The 22,250-nt window shown below is 36.1% G+C and overlaps 1 protein-coding gene across 1 annotated transcript; it reads right to left on the bottom strand.

Moving 5' to 3' along the window:
- Nucleotides 1–3,467: 3,467 nt before the first annotated feature.
- Nucleotides 3,468–17,936, bottom strand: LOC142533859 (LEAF RUST 10 DISEASE-RESISTANCE LOCUS RECEPTOR-LIKE PROTEIN KINASE-like 1.2). Its single transcript, XM_075640770.1, has 2 exons — nt 17,217–17,936; nt 3,468–3,496 (listed from the first exon to the last, which is right to left on the bottom strand). Exons 1-2 carry the CDS (start codon nt 17,782–17,784, stop codon nt 3,483–3,485), a joined length of 582 nt encoding a protein of 193 aa, XP_075496885.1. The 5' UTR covers nt 17,785–17,936; the 3' UTR covers nt 3,468–3,482.
- Between the last annotated feature and the right edge of the window lie 4,314 nt (nt 17,937–22,250).

The following is a 22,250-nucleotide window of genomic DNA, read 5'->3' as shown; positions in this document are numbered from 1 at the left end:
TAAAACACTTACATTTTCATAATTCATAATGGTTTAACACTTGAGGTATGATTTAACATTTGAATCTCAAGTGTATAAAAATATCCATAAATCATCAATTAACAAAAAATCCTACGTCGACCTTTAGAAAGATCAACTAATATAAATAAAGCATAAAAATATCTCTAATAAATCATTACAAGCTAGTGTGAAAACATAAAGGTCCATCGGGAGTGTACCGCCGCACTCGATCCACTCAAGCGTCAATGTCTCCTCAATCTCCAATCCAGCATCATTCAAACCTAGTGAGCCTAATGACTCAGAACATGAGTAGCAAATAATACATATACAATAACACGCATAAAAATCATACTTTTACTTAAAATAATTTTTTGAACATAAATAAACCATTTAAAATCATTTTCAACATAAATAAATCATATATCGTAAAATCGTAAAGCTTTGCATCCTTTATCATTTTGGGTGAAGTTTGATCCTCGAAAGTGACTAGCCTTTATCTTTTGGTCGACTGATCAGTCTTCAGCTCCACATGGCCCATGGGGGTAGGCACTAGGCTCCGCCATGGAAATACAATCGTCGGGGTCCCTCTGGGGCCTTGTCTCGTACACGGAGTCCCTCTGGGGCCTTTTCTTTCACGACACCCCCACAAAAATATAAATTCATCGTTCCTTCTTAAAACGGATCCCCCACATATCATATATCATTTGTTATAGTCAATTCACATCCCTAAAATATTTTTCCTTTTCTATATCATTTCAAAAAAAAAACATTTATAACTTTTCAGAGTCTTAAAGATTCCCAAAAAGATGCTTTATATCATTCAAATACGTCGAGATTGCTAAAAATAGCAAATACGTGCAAAATACGTTAAAACTTCTAAAAATAGCATATATCATGCATATACATTAAAACTTCTAAAAACAACATTTAACATGATTTGAAATTGTTTTAGGGAGTTGCAAACCGCCCTCGACTTTCCTCGAATCGACCACACAAGATTCAACGCTATATGTATCAGGACGACCTTAAACTTTGACACAAGGAGACGACTCAATATCAAAACTTTAAAAACACCCAAAAATATCCAGTAGCTTTCTGGAAATTCAATCTTAGGACCTACGTTTCAAAAACGACTCAATTCACTTCCTGGATGGCTCGTTTACCACCGTTTTCACGTTTTTGGTTAAACAAATGACCAAACTAACCTTCCGACTTGAACCAACCAAAGACCATACTTTTATTAACATCTTAAGACATAATTTAAGTTTCTGTAAGTCCCCAAGCCAAAGCCAAAATCGAAACATGGAATAAAAATTTAACCTAGGCTCACTTCGCTCCTTTTTGGACACGTTCGGGAAATTTACGACCCCGAACGGACCACGGCTCGAAATGTCCTCAAACCAATCCCTAGACCCCTTCCTTAGACACTAAATAAGACCATGGTGAAGCCCATTTAGACACAGACCCGACGCTTAAGGCCCTGAAGCTCACGCATCAGTAGCACACAAAGTGCATCCTCAAGCTCACCTTGGGTTCCTCGCGCACCAGCTTCTTTCCCAGCCCTTGGTTCGACTTTAGGATCATACTATACCCTCACCAGGACCCTAAGTCACGACCCTAGCCACTTGACCAGCCCTTTCCACCATCCCCTTGCCCTAGAAACCACACGACCCCATAACAAGCCCACATGATCAACTTTTGGAGTCTCGGCCGTTGTGATACACCAGCACGTCCAGGCCTCATATGGACCCCACCAAGAATCACCTAAGACCCTAAAAAAAACCTCCAGACCACGGCTAGGTGCCATGCAGCCCCCTATGGCCTTAGCACCCAAGCCGCGCCCCCCTTTGAACGCACGGCCTGAACGCTTTTGCGTGCAGGGCTATGGGGCTTCATGATTCACCCTTTGTCCCTTAAATCCTCTTCTTAAACATCTAGACCAGCCCTTGGAACCCTCGTTTTGCATCATTCCCTCAACAATTTAATAAACTTCAGAAATCTTTTATGAAAACATGAGATGCACATGCATAAGATTAAAAACAATCATTTTTATAAATTTTTCACACACATCAGCATACATGCAATAATATAGATTGAACGGTTCTTGAAAAAAGGTTTGAAAATATGCCTTGATCTTTAATTCTTACGTTATACGAGCGACGACGCGACGAAAGACGAACGATACTCAAATCTTCTTCCTTCCTCTACTCTAAGTTTAGGCCACATCTAGGAGTCCTAGTGTGTGTGAGTGTGTGCTGATGGTGAGGGAGGTGTGTAGTTTTAGGTGTGTTGGAGTAGGATTCTATTTAAATAAATTATTAGATTGCTAATTGGGCTTTAGGTGTAGTTAAAGGCCCTAATTAATTAATTAAATCTTTATTAATCTAGGCCCAATTAAAGAATTAATTGAATACTTAATTTGTCTATTAAAAAGTCCCAACAATAATAAGATAATATTTGATGTCACGCGTTTCTAGTGTACGTCCAAAACTCCTTATTTCCTAACAAAAGTTCGCTACCGATTATATTGCCGCTTTCGTAATTTGGACTTACTAAATATAGAGTTTCTATTTATAACTTTCTAAAAGTAGAAACTTTATCAAAATCGTCCACAGTTCTCTCGCCTTTGTCGTACATCGCGTATTCGACTACAGAAAGTTTACATTCATAAAATTCGATTAAATAATCATTTAACCATGAAAATAAACATAAATTCAAATAAATTTTCATGCATGCATGTGGTTAGTGTGTTCGGGTTTTTGGGCATTACAATTTTTCTCCCCTTAAATAGAATTTCGTCCTCGAAATTTGTCATGATTATAGAAAAGTTTAGGCCCCCTCCTTCACTTCATGCTTAGTTTTATGCTTAGTTTTAGGTAGTGCAAAATTCAAGATACATAAAAATTAAATTCTACTCACGACTCTGAAGCATAATTGTACACACCATCTAAACAATGAAACCAACATGCATTTTAAAATAAAAGGCATCTAACATTTATCTTTGATAGTCATATAAAAGAAAGTACCAATTAAATAAATATAAGATAAAAATTTAAAGCAATAAAACTCACATACTTGAGGCGTGACTTCTGGAGCTTCTCGAAGTGGCAGTAACACAACCCTTTGGGCATCCTAGGCTCTGATACCAACTGAAACGACCTCGACATTTTTAAAAAAAAAATCTTAATTCGAAAATTCTAATTAAAATACTAACATTTTCATAAATCATAATGATTTAACACTTGAGATTGATTTAACATTTGAATCTCAAGTGTATAAAAATATCCATAAATCATCCATTAATCAAAATCCTACGTCGACCTTTAGAAAGATCAACTAACATAAAATAAAGCATAAAAACATCTCTAATAAATCATTAACAATAATCCTTTAAATATTTTATCTAACAAGCTAGTGCGAAAACATAAAGATCTCTCGGAAGTGTAATGCCACAATCGATCCACTCAAGCGTCAGCGCCTCCTCAATCTTCCAATCCTGCATCATTCAAACATAATGAGTCTAATGACTTAGCATGTTCTAAACATGAGTAGCAAATAATACATATACAATCACACACATAAAAATTGTAATGCCCGAGATTTTGTTATTGTAATCGGAAATGATTTGTTGATAATTGATGTGATTATAGACGGAAAGGATCGGACCGGAAAAGGCGAAAGAAGACTTGAAGTATGTGCGAGGAATGACCCCTCGCGCATATGCGCAACCGAGCAGGGCGCATATGCGCGAGGCAGGCAGAGAACCTCGCGCATATGCGCGATCAGGACCCACGCATATGCGCTAGATTGGCATAGAACCTCGCGCATATGCAATGGGAGAGGGCGCGCATATGCGCGAGCTGCCGAGAAGACAAGCGCCGAGACAGAATGTCTCGCGCATATGCGCCGAAGAGGGTCGCGCATATGCGCGAGACGTGCAACTCCAAGAATGAACCACTTGGCATGGACATTTAAATTGTATATACAAATCTTCATTCCTTTCTTCAGATATGAACGGAGAGAAGAACCGAGGAAGTGCTGGAAATCCTTACGCCTTTTATTTTAGGAATTTGAAGTTTGCGAAAAATCCGTCCGTCAGAATTTAGATCCGAACATAATTTCATGATCCTATTGTTACAGGCTTCAATAAGACATAAGTTTCTTATGTTTTGATATGATTTGGAAAATATGATATTGAAGGAATCAGATATGATTAATATATGGTGTTCTTGATATATTAGACAATGTATAATCGAAAACGGATTGAAGAACAGATACCGTATGAAATTGTTATGATTTATCAGATTCGATTTGATTGAGATTATACAGATTTGGTATCAGATTGTGTTTGTTGATTGATTATGAGTTATTGGGATTGGTATATACTGAGTTTGTTTTATCGGTATTTCAAGATTGCGATGTTATGCCGTCGAAACAAAATTAGATTGAATTCTAAATTATATCAGGTATTTTTTGGGGTATATGTTGATATGGTATTCCTCGAATATGTTATTCCAGATTGGTATTGAAGATTTCAAAGACAGAACAGAGCCAGAACCCAACAAACAAAAGGTATAAATCAATGTTGAACCGGGAAGATACGACTCGAGTTTGATTTGACTTGAGTTTCCCAAAACCACATACTTTATGTTATTGCATTGATGTTTGCAATTCATGAGATTGATATACTTAGTCTATTGATTTATAGCAAAGCATGTATTGAGTCATGGGCGGATGTGCCTAGTCATTGGCGGATGTGCCAAGTCATTGGCGGATGTGCCAAGTCTTTGGCGGATGTGCCAAGACACTGGATGTTTGGTTTATATCGATGTTGCTTAGGAGAAGATCGACTTCTATTGATGGGATTCGATATAGTATGCCAATGTCCAGGAATCGGGATCCCTAGATTAGAGATGAGTCGAGCCTGAGATTATGAGTCCAGAGTTTATTTACAGCTTTATATTGATTCATGTCTTTCAGATTATGATACATGTTATTGATATATGTTTCATGCTTTTATATCTGTTTATATGATTGCATGTATACGTTGTTTATACTGGGAATATATTTCTCACCGGAGTTATCCGGCTGTTGTTGTGTTTGTATGTGTGCATGACAACAGGTGAGACAGGATCAGGGTCGAGAAGAGGATGAGAGATCAAGATTAGCGTGGAGATCCGGACTTAGAAGTAGATTTGGTTTACAACACTTGATGTTTAGTTGTTGAACCTTAGTTTGAGTTATTGTACTTTGTACAAGACTTGTACTTTACTGTTGATATGTATATCAGATTGATTATCATATGTTCCGCACTTATGTATTTTTAAAAAAAATATTTAGACCCAGATTAATTAATTGATCCATTTAATCCCAGAAGACGAATTAGGTTCGGGTCCCCACAAAAATCATACTTTTACTTAAAATAATTTTTTGAACATAAATAAATTATTTAAAATCATTTTCAGCATAAATAAATCATATATTGTAAAATCGTAAAGCTTTGCATCCTTTATCATTTTGGGTGAAGTTTGATCCTCGAAAGTGACTAGCCTTTATCCTTTGGTCGACTGATCAGTCTTCAGCTCCACATGGCCCATGGGTGCGAGCACTAGGCTCCGCCCTGGAAATACGATCATCGGGTTCCCTCTGAAGCCTTGTCTCGTACACAGAGTCCCTCTGGGGTCTTTTCCCTCACGACATCCCCACAAAATTGTAGTTCACCGTTCCTTCTTAAAACGGATCCCCCACATATCATATATTATTTGTCAAAGTCAATTCACATCTCTCAAAATATTTTCAAACATTTATAACTTTTCATGTTCTTTAAAAATTCCCAAAAAGATGCTTTATATCATTCACATACGTTGAGATTGCTAAAAATAGCAAATACGTGCAAAATACGTTAAAACTTCTAAAAATATTATATATCATGCATATACATTATGAAAACATGAGATGCACATGTTTTATGAAAACATGAGATGGACATGCATGAGATTTTAAACAATCACTTTTATAAATTTTTGACACACATGCACATGCAATAATATGAATTGAATGGTGCTTGAGAAAAGGTTTGAAAATATGTCTTGATCTTGTATTCTTACGATATATGAACGACGGCACGACGAGAGACGAACGAGACTCAAATCTTCTTCCTTCCTCTCCTCTAAGTTTCGGCCACCTCTAGGCAGGGCCGATCCTAACAATATCTGGGCCTGAGTCTAACTTTTAAAAAGAGGTCTCTGAATCATAATGTGTGTTCATATTTTTTTTTAGTTCCATAGTGATTTTTCAAATTAAATCAATACGTCAAAGACAATATAAAAAATTAAAAGAATAAAAATATCAACTATGTCCAAAATGATCACTAAAAAACAACCCGCCTAACAGTTTTAAAGCTTAAAATACTTATCAAGTATGTATAATCAAGTTGTTCAGTAATTTCTTTCTCAATCGATAACATAGCCAATCCATTCAATCTTTCTTGTGACATGGTTGATCGGAGAAAAGTTTTGATGAGCTTTATCTTTGAGAAACTTCGCTCTGCACTTGCTACTGTGACCGGGACAGTCAACAAGATTTTATAAGCAATATGAGCATTTGAAAGACGTATAAGAATTACATCCACCAAAATTTCAGTCAAAAAGCGTAGATTATAGACACCACATAAAGCCCCGAAGAAAGTAAAAAACTACAATAAAAAATTAGAAGCCTGAACAAAGCAAATACAAGAAAATAGACTTACAGCTCCTCACGGGTCTTTCAATCAAACCTAAAGACGACGCAACGACTGGAGTCGATTAAGGCTTGTCCGCAGATGAATATTGGGGAAGATTGGGGAATAAATCGATAACAGGATAAGCAAATTCCATTTAATAAATACTTGGTTTTGGGCTATCTAGTAACTAGTATTATATATAATAATTTTTTTTAAAATTTTTGGGCCCCAATAAAGAGATGGGCCTGAGTCACTTGACTCATTTGCCTCTTAATAGGCACGGCCCTGCCTCTAGGAATCCTATTGTGTGTGAGTGTGTGCTGATGGTGAGGGAGGGGTGTAGTTTTAGGTGTGTTGGGGTAGGATTCTATTTAAATAAATTATTAGATTGCTAATTGGGTTTAGGGGTTGTTAAAGGCCCTAATTATTTAATTAAATATTTATTAATCTAGGTACAATTAAAAAATTAATTAAATACTTAATTTGTCCATTAAAAAGTCCCAACAATATTAAAATAATATTTGATGACACTCGTTTCTAGTGTACGTCCGAAACTCCTTATTTCCTAACAAAAGTTCGCTACCGATTAAGTTCGTCCCTTACTATAAATATATTGTCACTTTCTTAATTTGGACTTACTAAATATAGAGTTTCTATTTATAACTTTCTAAAAGTAGAAACTTTATCAAAATCGTCCCCGGTTATCTCGCCTTTGCTGTACATCGCGTATTCGACTACAGAAATTTTCGATTAAATCAAATTATCTGACCAAACCGAATTAATTTGGAAATTTGATTCGGTTAATTTGGACGTTCGATTTTGAAATTTTAAACAATCTATTAATTCGATTCGATTTCGGTTTTAATTTGAAAAATTCGGTTCAACCGAATCAACCAAATTGGTATATACATTAATTCAAATTGTATATGGACATTAAAAATACAATAGAAAGAAGCCCAACTTTTCATACATTAGAATGAAGCTCATTCATCCAATGATTTTATCTTCAAAATTTCTGTTTGTTGTCGATATTTTTTGTTCAATGTTTCTTCTTATTTATAAGCTCTCCATTGTTTTCTTTTTTGTGTGTGTTAAATCTAACATATTTTAAAAAATATCGGTTAACTGATTTGAAAATTGATTAGGTAAATTCGGTTTCTATGAATATTTTGCCAAGTGTTAGGTCCCGCCCTTACCATAGCTGGTGAGACTCCTTCCCACCATTTGGCTGCTTTATCCACAAGAAAGGGTGTAATCACATCTACCTTGATCCCTTGTGGAACCTCAAGTAGTCGAAGATGGTTCTCCACCTCCTTTAGATTGGTGTAGCATTGGGCACTAAATTAATCTCAAATTCCACTTCGCTGTCGGAAAGTTCGCCAGAGAGTTCTTTAGGAAAGACATCCGGAAATTCTTGTACTACCGGAATCTCTTCTAGTGTAAGTGTGGTTTCTTTCTTTACCTCGCTTAACATAGCTAGGTAAACTTCTTCTCCACTTTTCATGGCTTTCCAGGTTTGAGAAGCAGAAAGAAGAGTCTTTCGTTCTTTTCTCTTACCATGAAATAAAAGTTCCTCTTGGTGTGGAGCTTGGATGGTTACCGTCTTTCCATGACAGTCTACTAAAGCATGATTCTTGGCTAATCAATCCATTCCAAAAATTACATCGAATTCCACCATGTTTAGTTGAATCAGGTTTGCCTTGAAATTCTGATATTCTATGAGAACACTAATATCCCGATATAGAGTGCGAGTTTCTAAAATTCGATTTGCAGGAGTTTCTACTCTATATGGTTCTTCTAAGTTATCAGGCTTAGCTCCTAACTTCTTGGCAAATCTCTTAGACATGAATGAATGGATAGCACCACAATCAAATAACACATACGCAGGCATATCATTGATTATAATGGTACCTGCTGCGACCATTTGAGTTGTCAGCCTCTTTTTGAGTAAGAGCATAAACTCGAGCATTTGTCTTGTTTTCCTTAGGCTTGTTTGGAGTTGTTCCTCTTGCTGGACCATTCCTTGGATCTGGAAGAGGGCATTGAGCAATGCGATGGTCCATCTTTCCACAACGAAAACAAGCTCCAGAGTTCCTACGACATTCACCAGTGTGAGTGACTCCACATATTTGGCACTTGACTTCCTCTTTGCTTGATTGAGAAGAAGTGGTTCCTTTGGCTGGAGTACTGGTAAATTGGTTGCTCGAAAACTAAGGCTTCTTGAATTGTTGGTCCGATTGGTACTGGCTTGACTGAGGACGTTTGAGTTTGTTCTCACCTTCACGCCTCTTAATGTTGTTTTCAGCCCTGATGGCGGCTCCCATCAATTCATCAAAGCTGTTGGGCTCGATAACAGCAAGGGCAGATTGAATGCGGTTGTTCAATCCTTTCTTGAAGCGATGTATCTTCAAGGCCTCGTCTCCCATGATGGTTGGGGAGTAAGTTCCCAATGAGTGGAACTTGGACGAATTCTCCACCACTGTCATGTTTGGTTCTTGAACCAAGCTTTCAAATTCTGACAGCTTCTGCACTCGAACTGCTGTCGGGAAGTACTGCTTCAGAAATGCCTCTCGAAACCTTTGCCAAGTGATAGGTCCCGACCTTATCATAGCTAGTGAGACTCCTTCCCATCATTTGGCTGCTTTATCCACAAGAGAAGGTGTAATCACATCTACCTTGATCCCTTGTGGAACCTCAAGTTGTCGAAAATGTTTCTCCACCTCCTTCATCCAATTTTTCTGACCACAAGATCGGAGCTTCCGTCGAAATTTGGGACTCTTGCTCTTCGGAGAGCCTCATAGTAGTGCTTCATCCCATTCTGAGCTGGAGGTGGTGGCGGTGGCTGATTAGCATTAGGGTTGACAAGCCCTTGTAGTGTGGTTGCCACAATCGTGGCTATAGCCATCAGATCCGCCTGACTGAGGCCAACTGCTGGTGGTGGTTGTTGTGCAGCCTCATCGTTGCGATTGTTGTTACGGTTATTGTAACGAGGGTTATGGTTGTTTCTCACAGGTCGTCCGTCCATTTCTTACAATTATGAAAGTTCTAAGGTTGATGGCAGAAAAAGGAACTAAGCAAAGGAATCATAATGATCGAGTAATTGCTCAAAAAATTAAATATGAAACCAATGAATAGAAATAAATTTTTATTGCTTTACCAAGAAAGTGCAATTACAAATAACCTTTGAAAATGCTAACAAAATGCAAATAGAACAAGTGTTATTACAACAAGCTACTACTGAATGTCTAATCTATTACTTCTCCTAATCCCAAATCCATAGGATCTTCCTCGACTTCTTCATCTTCTTCGGGATCCTCCTCAGGTTCGTCTTGATGGTTGGCTATCACTGTTTCAAGATGTTCAATGTGACCATGCATAATTGCATTCTGGTCGCTAAGAACTTCAACAGTGTCCTGCAGCTCTTGAATCTGAGCATCAGTATGTTCACTATACTGGTTATGCTGGTGTACGAGTTGGTGATTTTGATCCTTAAGTATTTGGATCTTCTCAACTAATATATCACGTAACTCGATGAACACTGCCACGGTCTCTTGGGAGGTTTCAAACTCTTCTTGAGCCTTCCTATTCCTCTCTTCTGCTTCATGCAGATAGTGAGCATAACGTTGAACATAACTTCTCAAGCGTTCTGCTCTACGCTGTAACTCATCTTTGTCTAACTCCAAGCAGTAGTTATGTTCCTTGAGTTTCTCTAGCTTCCTCTCTTAGCTCTTAATGTAATTACTCTGGTCAGTCATATCCTACATCCAAAACATGAGAGTGAAGGTTCAGAAATGATCTCAAGAGTACAAGTCGAGTTATATACAATTACTGGAATGAACAGAATTAGTAAGTCTATAACATTTAGTAGAAGAAAATAGCTCAAAGATTTTTTGTTCTCAGAATGGCGTAATAAAATTTACAAAAAATCCTTCACATCAAGAACATGAAGTGTACCAAATTTGGTGCAAAAATACGGACCCGTTTGGAAATGAAAATTTCTCGAAGTTTCAAAAATCTGGAAAATTTTACGGAAATGATGATATCACTATCTAAACGAAGGATTTTAAGGTTTGCGCGAAAAACGCCTCAACTTCCATGCCATTTTCAAGGTCTACTGCATGCTCTTGCTGGAATAGCACTGTTAGAACCAGTCTGCTGCATTCCGAGTATACTGACCCAGTCTTCTGCTTTCAGATATACTGGTTTCCATCTACTGGTTCTGGTTTCAGACTACTAGTCTGATACTACTGTTTTCCGGTCTACTGGTTATGGTTTACTGGTTTTTTTTTCTACTCATTTCAATAGTCTATTACAGTAGCTTATTTTCAGTAGTCTATCACAGTAGTTTATTTCAGTAACTTTCAGAACTTAGTTTCAGAAGTCTATTAGAACTTATTATTTCTAGTTCCTCCTCTCCAGATTATGAAACCTGGTTTGCTCTGATACCACTTCAATGTCACGCCCCGGGACGGGGGTTGGTTGACACCGGCGTTGCTCTTAAATTTACATTCGAAAACAACAAGCATCAGAACTACAGAATTCATTAACCAGTCTTTTTATTCCTAAATACTGAATATTTCAATGTCTGATACAAACTCAATGCCAAATGTTTTACAGCGGAAATGTAAAATCAAATATAACAGTATCTTAACAGATGCAGCAGAATAAACATAAACTAGAACTGATAAACAACGGTCTTCTTCACCAGCCCCAAAATTGAATATGCTCTTCTTCTTCTAACTTTTCTTCCTCGTTCTTATCTGAGATGGGTTTGGTGGGTGAGTGATATGGTTGTCACTCAGTAAGCAGGGGCGGGAATAACTCCCAGTTTTCGAAATCGTTTTCAACAGAAACAGTAATACAATAATATATAGAAAACTCTTATTTTCAGAACAGAAATCAGAATCCAGAAATCACAGGTTTCAGAACAGAAATCAGAATTAGTAAGCACTGAGCACGTTAGTGAATTTCATGGCTAAACTGATATCAGTCCTCTATATGTTCTCTCCTCTAAGGGGTGAGGCTAGAATCAGAAATCAAAATTCAAAGATGTTCAGAATATATATTCCTACCAGTAGTTCACTAAGGAATTTCAGTGCTTCAAAATCATATATCAGAAATCAAACATACAGAAACTGTGCTTTAAAACAGAATTATCAAACTGATTTCAAGATATTTATATATAAGCCCACTTACAGTAATTTGCTAGAGTTTCGGTTGAAGTCTGGAAGTGTGCTTGTTCTCGCTACTGTATTTTTCTGCTCAAAATTGCACTCTCTTAGTTCGAATGATAATTAAAGATTTGGGTAACCCCAATTCAGATGTTTGTGGGTGTTATTTATAGGCAAACTTCTGACTGTTAGCCTCCCAATTAATGGCTATAATCTGCCATTAGCCGCCTTTATTCCGTGTTAAATGCTTCAGTTACAAGTCATAAGCTGAATTAGTAACTGTCTGCTGGAATTCTGTCTGCTGCTGGATTCTATCTGCTGGAATTCTATCTGCTGGAAAAACTACGAGCTTCTGGAATATTAATAGCTACTGGAATATTGTTAGCTTCTACTGAAATTCTTACATTGTTGCTGAATATTGCTAGCTGCTGCGAAATGCTAACTGCTGAAAATTCGGGTTCTCACATCCCTCCCTCCTTATGAGAAGTTTCGTCCTCGAAACTTGGCTATACATGATCCTCGAAGAGATAAGGGTATTGTGCTCGCATCTTTTCTTCCAACTCCCAAGTAGCTTCTCTTTCAGTGTGGTTGGACCATTGTACTTTGCCATATGGAATAGTTCATCGCCTCAGTACTTGGTCTTTGTTATCCACAATCCGAATCGGAATTTCTTCGTACTTCAGTTCTTCATTTAAATTGTTCTCAACCAACAATGGTCCAGCTTCAAGAATATGACTGGGATTGGAAATATATCTCCTTAGCTGCGAAACGTGGAATACATTGTAAATTCTTGACATATCGGGTGGTAGTGATATCTATAAGCAAGTGTTCCCACTTTCTCAAGAATTTCAAATGGTCCGACGTATCTGGGATTCAGTTTCCCGGTCTTATTGAATCGGATTACACCCTTCATGGGTGACACTTTCACATATGTCTTCTCTCCAACTTCAAATTCCACGGGTCTTCTTTTCATGTCAGCCCAGTTTTTCTGTCGATCTTGCGCAGCTTTTAGCCGCTCTTTGATCATAGCAACTTTATCAACTGTTTCTTGGATCAATTCGGGTCCAACGATGGCTTTTTCCCCTACTTCATCCCAATATAGTGGTGATCGAAATTTTCGTCCATACAGAGCTTCGTATGGTGCCATTCCAATACTATTGTGGTAACTATTATTGTATGCGAACTTGATTAAGGGTAGATGTTCACTCCAATTCGGGTTCTCACATAACTGAATTGAACAAACTAAGATGAAAATTTTTAAACACACAGACTGCAAGAGAAAAAATATCGATCCACACTCACGAGCTCTCATATTCTATTCCAAGCTCACGCGCTCAACTCTTTCTCTCACGCTCTCGAGCTCTAGTGCTCTCCACCCTGACTCTCGCTACACTATCTGGTATCATAGCAATAATCCATATCTATACTGCAGCACTAAGACAATTTCTATTCTTATAACCAGGACTCTTAGGCTAGCTATGTGCAGTTATCCATGTCGACCTTGTTCGTGTTATTTCTTTTGTTCTAACATATTCTAAGTCAATTATAACCGGGGTACTAGATATCTCAACAAAAAGTACATCAAATTACATATATTGTCTTTAAAAGAAAATTATTTCTATGGTTCATCAATCCTAAATATTTGTGGGATTAAATAACTTTATTTGTGTTGGGTCTATATTTTAATTAGGTCCAAAATTGGTCAAGTCCAAATCGCATAAGAAAGAAGTGACAATAGTAGATAAGACTTCATCAGTTTTGAATTGTTTTGAATAAATCAAACTATGTACATACAAACAGGAAGATATCATAGAGAGATAATGAGCAAAATCATGGAGTAATCGGGCAGTGGGAAGAACTGCCCCGAAGATCAGAAGAAAAGAAGAAGATCGACAGAAACGGAAAACACACACATCTCGTACAAACGCTGGCAACTCCCTGCAAAAATCTTAGTCATAATTCAAACATTTTTTTTTTATATTTTTTCGTTCTAGGATCTAGCATTAAGAAAAAATTTCAGTCATACTTTAACACTATTTGATTATGATTTCATGTTGTGTAATTTTCTGCTGATTTGCAGATATACAACCATATTGGGATTTTATGTCACCAAATTCCAGTGTCTTTTCTTTGGTTTTAGTGTTGTATTTGTTTAGAAGATTATAACGGATTATCAAGTTTAGTATTGATAGCCATCGTGATTTTTAGAAATTAGATTTATTGTTTTCTCACAAATTAGTGCACTTTGTACCGGCATGCCCGAAACTCAAAATATTAGGCAAACAATTTGTTATCTATTAATAAACTTCCTAATCACCATCCTAGTTTTCTCTTTTTAGGCAAGACAAATCTTCGGTGTTTGTGCTAGTAAACCAGAATTAAGCAGATCCTTTTTCTTAGTGGACCGGATAAGTTGAAAGATCTAAAAGCAAAACGATTCAAGGAGAAATAAAAAAAGGTAATAAACAATTGAATCGTAACAAACGATTCATGGCAAGAATCGGTTCATTTTGCAAGTAATAAACAACAAACTGACATTTAGTTGGATCGAAATGGTATATTCATAAGTTAGCAGTTTGAGCAGGTCATCACTTGAATCCTCAGTAGCTTTTATAGGCAGTTGAATCGACCAACATTATGAAGGGAGAAGGAGATCAGTCTATAATATACTGTAACGTCTTTGCAACCCGAGTATTTTTTTTTGTAATTTTCAAGATAATCTTCCACGCTTTTGCTATGAGTGGAAGTTACATTACATTTGAAGAGGGTGGTGAGGGAGAGAAAGATTTTCGCAAGCATAACAGCTACGGTTATCAAAATGAGACTGAAGCATTGTGTCTCGGACCAATTCATTGGACGAGATATTTAGTTTCATAACTTCGTACCACATCAAGTCTTCCTGGTGTCGAAGAAGAATTACAATCAACCTTGATAATCCAGCAGTCGTGGCCGGTCGAGCTCAGTGAAAGGATACTCCGGTGTCCCAAGATCTTTAAAAGGGAAGTATTTGGGCACTTGTTGTTAGAGTAGATGTCCTGCAAGTCAACGGTTGGCTAGGAAATTTATTGACTCAAGTGTAATAAACAATCTTTATTTTAATATAATTTAACTTTTTATGGTTTCATTTTACTTTATCTGTATATCAATGCAATCAGCATAGATAAAGTCCTTAATTATACTTTAATACAAATGAATCGTAATTCGATCTTGATTTTCATTTGTAAATACTGTATATTCGAAATTCGTTCCTAGTCGTTTCAGCCGTTTGAAATAAGGATAAAGTCTGCTTGAGCTTGAAACTAGCATCTGTGATATTGTGTATCGTGTTTTATGGTAAGGACATAGAGATGCATACATATGGGTAATCATACGATAATTGTACCAAACAACCCTCCCTCAGACTTCCAAGTGGTTATCATTCATTGAGAGGAAAATTATGTGGTTGTGATTGTATATGATTAGTCCTTACGACCCGGGACAAAACTAAGGTTCTACATATTAGGATTGTATTTTGACTCGTTTACCGACTCCGCGAGGGTCGCAAGATGGCGAGGTTGGGTGCAATTGCGAAATGTGTAGGAGCCAGGGCATTGTAGTCGGGGATTTACCGCTCACCTACAGGTGTGGATATCCTATGTGATCTAATGAAATAATAGTGCATGAAATCTCTGGCCAGAATGTGAGATGTACATTAGGGAAAGAGTTCTCTAGTTTTACATGCGATGACACTATTAATGTTTCATGATTGTATCACATAGCTATCGAATTAATATGCAACCCTTGATAAACCAATGGTTACAGATTCGATCGAGATATATGAGATGAAGGGACCGTACCGTACGTTAATCATAACCGACTGGTTCTTGCAAGCACTGTCACTGATACCTAGGGAATCATGGGGCGATGCTACTAGACGCTCTTACCATGATTCGATGGGTTTAATCAGAAAATACTTTCTGATATTTTGATACCAAATGTTGGTGTATGAAATGGGGGCGAATTAGGGTAAGCCTGAATAAAAGAAAATGTCTTGAATCACAAAGAGTTGTGAACTCACGGCTAGCTGTATCCCTGAACCATTGAGGGTCACACAAGCACTAGATCATTTGTTTCTGTTGAGATAATAAATTCGACGAGTTGAATTTAAAAGAAATAAGTTTGATATGATCAATCGATGACCTTATAAATAAAGTTTATAAAAGCTTATAGAAATTTTGAGAGCATGATTGCTAAAGACAATCAAAATGAGGGCACCTGCCTTATTTAGACATTGTGATCTCGAAACTAAAGTGTGCATCATAATGACAAACAAGTTGAAATTGTCACATCGATGATATTGGATTGTCGATCGAGATTATGATGAGATTAATGTTATGAGAGCATGGAACATGGGCTTGTAAGAGTATAAACTCATCATACTAATTTATTAAAGTTCAAATGAGCTTTAATGATTAAATTATATTTTAATTGAATTAAAATATAGTCCATTAAGTTTTTATAAAATATGGTATGTAATATAGAAATATTCATGATACCATAATTTTAAAACTTACACACAAAACAAAATAATATTAATGCATGATATTATCTCAAAAATATATGCATTAATCGAGATTTCTAATGATATGAGATGCATTTAGAATCCTTAGTTAACTTGATTAATTGTATTAATTAAGTAAAGATTAATTGTATTAACTTGTATTAATTGTATTAACAAAAATTATTTTCAATATCAAATAAAAAAAAATTTAAGCTTCCGCTCGATTTTGGACATGAGAAAAACGATGACCAACACTTGTTGGCATCACAAAATTTGAGAAGCAAAGGATGAAATCGTGGTGTGACAGATTCAGACGATATTTTAGGAGATAACAACATTGGATAACACATTATTCCATTGAAATATTATGACATTTCATTAGATTTATTAATATCGATTATCGAACCATGCATATTTTGCCAAAGGATTGATTATATGTTCACATAATGTGTAAATATGTGTGCGTATTAGTGTATATCTGTGTGTTTATTATATATATACACACACACATTCATGTATATACGTTCAAATATTAAATTAGCTTTTTCAAGGATTTTTTTGAGTTGTAGAAGTGTGTGCTGAGATCATCAATTTTATTTCAATATTATTTTGTTGAATTTTATACTCGTAAATGAGACCCGTGAAGTAGAAAAATAGCGACAATATTAGAATTAACCGACAAGAGTCTGCGTTAAGCACCAAAGGAGACCACCACCCTGTCTTTGCTTTGTTACATGTATTTTGGTTAGTAAATAAACATCCAAGGAAAGGGAAAATTACTTACCGCGTGGGCAACTGGCGGAATGAGGTCTGTCAGGGCAGAAACACATGAATTTATAAAAAGTTTCGTTAAATCCACGGCGCCCACCACTTATTTCACATGCGTCACAATCGGCTGCTATCCAGTTCAATTCGAATCCCTTCTTGGCAACCTCGAGGACATCTCCAATTCCGCCGTTTCCACCGCCCGATTGGCCGGCCCCATCCACCGGCACCAGAACGTTTCTTGGGCAATCTTCCAGCGCAATTCTGATCAAGTTTTCATCTCTACCATCATCATACAATGCCAAGTCCCAGTTACCACAGTCAACCTGGTACCTAGACAGATCATTAGTTAACGTCTTCCGGCAGTCTCCGAACAAACGGAGATGTGTTACATCTACGTGATCGAACTGGGGTTGCGTATAAAGCGTGCTGTTTCTAATTCCTGGGAGACAGCTGCTGGAATTTGAGTTTAAAACAGCTGAATCAATCACACGAAAATTCCGGTTTGTATAAGAAATTCCCTCGATTACATATTCGTTTCCGGGTAATCCAAGAACTGGGGATCCAAGATCGCTGCAGTTTAGCATTAATCCAGGGAATCCACAGTAGGCTTCCTGCAGGCCTTGAATATAGAACGGAAAGCTTATGTTCAGGCCACCACAAAGGACCGGTACGCTGCAGGCTTCATATCCGTTATCGGCGCCAGAAGATCTTTCGGATAAGATAATGAGAAAGAATATACAGACATATCAAATTTGTATTTTTGGTCAATTTTTTATTTTTTATCAGAAGATAGGATGGATTTGAGTAAAAAATAAAAATAAAAATTACATGATTAAAAATAAAAACTCATCGTAACATGACTAAAAATAAAAAAACTGTTGAAAAATATATTTAAAATGTGAGTATTGAATATTTGAATGTTGAATATTTGAATGTTGAAAATAAGAGTTGTAAATATTGAAAATTAGTGTGTGATGATGTAGGTAATGATTTATTTTATTTTTGGATTATTTGTAAAGATTTCCTATAAATAGATCTCTCATTTGTGAAGAAAATCACAATTGAGTAGAGAGAAAAATATTATAAAGTGTGTAGTTTGGTAAATTTTGAGAGTTTGAGATTTTTACTTTTTACCATAAATTTTTACTTTTTCACAACACGTTATCAGCACGAAGCTCTAAAAGTCCTACATACTTTTCCAAGCTCCAAACAGAAGAAAAAGGTAACAAAAATAATTATATTTATTTTACTGTTATTTATTTATTGTGTATTTATTTATTATACAATATAATGTTATTATTAGAAATAATAAAAATAAATTTTTCATAAACTTGTTATAAATCCTGGGAGGATGTTAAGACGACATCCCACACTCCCGGTAAGGGATACGACAAGTATAAAAGCCTATAAGGTTTTTAAACAAAATAAATTATGACACTCATTATAATATTATGATATGATATACATAATTATTTAAACATGTCTAATATTATATATATCATATTATTACCATAAAATTATACAAATACATACCTTTATTTTTTTTGTACCCCAACGGTCATAAATGGTAAAAAACGGCTAGTTTTTGCCCTATAAATATGATCTCACAAACACATTCAATCACTCCAACTTTCTCTTCTTCTCTAAAAATTATTCATCATCAAATTTTTCGAAGAAAAAAGAAGATGGCTTTCTCAAGGATATTTTTAATTATTTTGGTTATCATACTCACGAGTCTTTTATTTATCGGAGAATATCCTCCTCGTGCGTTTTCTTTATTTTTACAAATACTTGTACTTGTTGTTTATCCGTTACTTTGTATTGCAATAATTATTAACTAATAAAATGCATCGTAATTTTTTTTAGTACCACCATGTCAAATTTAACAAAGCTCGAATTTGTTGCGCTCGACATCACGGGAAAGAATTATATGCCATGGACTCTAGATGTAGAAATGCATCTTGAGTCATTGGGTCTAAGCGAGACCATTAAAGAAAATGGCATATGCACGTCACAAGAAAAGGCAAGAGCCATGATATTTTTGCGTCGACATCTCGACGATGGATTGAAATGTGAATATCTGACTGAAAAAAATCCCATGGCTTTGTGGAAGGGATTAAAAGAAAGATTCGAACATATAAGAGAAGTTATACTTCCGACCGCCCGGGATGAATGGAATACATTGAGATTCCAAGACTTTAAAAAAGTCAGTGATTATAATTCGGCGATGTATAGAATAATCTCGCAATTAAAATTTTGTGGACATGGGGTCACAGAATCTGAGATGCTTGAAAAAACATTTTCCACGTTTCATGCATCAAATATTACTCTACAGCAACAATATAGAGTACGTGGATTCGCGAGATATTCTGAACTCATCGCCTGTCTTCTTGTGGCGGAAAAAAAACAACGAGCTATTAATGAGAAATCATCAGTCCCGACCCACTGGATCAACAGCATTTCCAGAAGTAAATGCTGTAAGTAAAAATGAATTTAAACCTGGAAACCAAAATCAAATTCAAAGACAAGGTTTTGTTCGAGGTCGTGGACGTGGACGTGGACGTGGAATTGGCCGTGGTCGTGGTCAAGGCCGTGGTTTTGAAAATAATCGAGATAGTTATTTTTATAACTCATCTCAAAAGAACGTCCCAAACCATCCACAGAAAAGGCATCATGAGAATACAAGTGTTAATGAGAAGCACTCAAAAAGATATGAAAGTTCTTGTTACAGATGTGGTACTCCAGGACATTGGTCCAAAGTTTGTCGAGCCCCTGAGCACCTTTGTAAACTTTATAAAGAATCATTAAAGGGGAAAGAAAAGGAGACCAACTTCACTGAACGCAGTGACCGTTTGAGTGATTCAACTCATTTTGATGCTGGTGATTTTATGAATGATTTCTCTGGAAATGATCAATATGTTGGTGGGATAGAAATGAACAATATTGATGCTGCAGATTTTCTCAACGATTTCTCTGAAAATGAACAATATAATGGTAGAATATAAATGTACAATAATCTATTTTTCATGTATTCATAGAATAATGTTTTATTGTATAATTATGATTTGTGTTATATTTAAATATATATTGCAAGTAATTTATTTCATTGCATATTTTTTTGAAGTTCAAATATGGAAAATGCTATGAGCAAAGCTGAAGTTTGCATACCCGATAGTGGTACAACGCACACTATCCTCCGAGATAAAAGATATTTCTTGGAACTAAAACCAACAAAAACAACGGTGAATACAATATCAGGTCCTGTAGACTTGATTAAAGGATGTGGTAAAGCACAATTTTTGTTACCTAATGGTACAAAATTTTTGATCAATGATGCTTTATATTCACCACAATCGAAAAGAAATTTGTTGAGTTTTAATGATATATATTCCCATGGGTATGATACTCAAACAATAAATGAAGGGAATGAGAAATATATGTGTCTTATCACATATAAATCAGGAAAGAAATATGTGATTGAAAAACTACCAATGCTCCCTACTGGATTGCATTATACACATATAAGTCCCATTGAATCAAACATGGTAGTTGATAATTCTTCGATATTAACCAATTGGCATGATCGATTGGGACATCCTGGTTCAACAATGATGCGAAGAATTATAGAAAATACACATGGTCATCCACTGAAAGACCAGAAGATCTTTCAGAATAATAAGTTTCAATGTAAAGCATGTTCTCTTGGAAAACTTATTATAAGACCATCACCAGTCAAAATCCAAACTGAATCACCAATGTTTCTTGAACGTATTCAGGGTGATATTTGTGGACCAATCCATCCACCATGTGGACCATTCAGATACTTTATGGTATTGATTGATGCCTCCAGCAGATGGTCACATGTATGTTTATTATCAACTCGAAATGTTGCATTTGCAAGATTACTTGCTCAAATAATAAAATTGAGGAATCAATTTCCCGATTATACAATCAAGAAAATTAGACTTGATAATGCTGGTGAATTTACTTCCCAAACTTTCAATGATTATTGTATGTCTATGGGAATCATTGTTGAGCATCCTGTTGCTCATGTACATACACAGAATGGATTGGCTGAATCATTGATTAAACGTCTGCAAATGATTGCTAGACCAATGATTATGAAAACAAAGCTCCCTATTTCTATATGGGGACATGCAATTTTACACGCTGCTTCATTAATTCGCATCAGACCAAGTGCATATCATAAATACTCCCCATTGCAGCTTGCATTTGGTAAAGAACCAGACATTTCTCATCTGAGAATTTTTGGATGTATGGTGTATGTGCCTATTGCACCACCGCAACGAAAGAAAATGGGACCTCAAAGAAAGGTTGGAATTTATATCGGTTATGATAGTCCATCAATCATTCGATATCTTGAACCTCAGACAGGCGACGTGTTCACAGCACGTTTTGCTGATTGTCATTTTAATGAGGAAATCTTCCCAATGTTAGGGGGAGAACAGAAACATACCGAAAAAGAAATTACATGGTATGTATCATCATTGTTACATTTGGATCCGAGAACAAAACAATGTGAAAAAGATGTACAACAAATTGTACACTTGCAAAGAATAGCAAATCAAATACCAGATGCATTTGCAGACACAAAAGGGGTAACTAAATCATATATACATGCTGCAAATGCCCCTGCTCGAATTGAAATTCCAAAGAAACAAATGGAAGATACTCATGATGTCATTAAACGCCTGAAGCGTGGAAGGCCAGTCGGTTCCAAGGATAAAAATCCTCGAAAAAGAAAATTCATAGAGAAACACGATGATCACAAAATAAAGAATGACGTTTCTGAAGAAACACATGATGATCACAAAATAGAGAATGGTGTTCCTGAAGAAACACATGATGATGAAAATGTTCTGTCAGAACCACAAACTGACGAGAATCATGAAATCTCTATCAATTATATTAATACTGGAAAAATATGGAACCGAAAAGATATAGATGAAATTGATGATATATTTTCTTATAATGTGGCAATCGACATCATAAATGATAACGAAGATCATGAACCAAAATCTTTTGGTGA

Source organism: Primulina tabacum, chromosome 18 (genome assembly GCF_025594145.1).
Source record: "Primulina tabacum isolate GXHZ01 chromosome 18, ASM2559414v2, whole genome shotgun sequence".
NCBI lineage: Eukaryota > Viridiplantae > Streptophyta > Magnoliopsida > Lamiales > Gesneriaceae > Primulina > Primulina tabacum.
This window is presented reverse-complemented; position numbering and strand designations above follow the sequence as displayed.

Excerpts from the sequence above, each read along its gene's own strand:
- LOC142533859 (XM_075640770.1), bottom strand. The coding sequence starts at position 17,784 with ATGCTAAACTGCAGCGATCTTGGATCCCCAGTTCTTGGATTACCCGGA.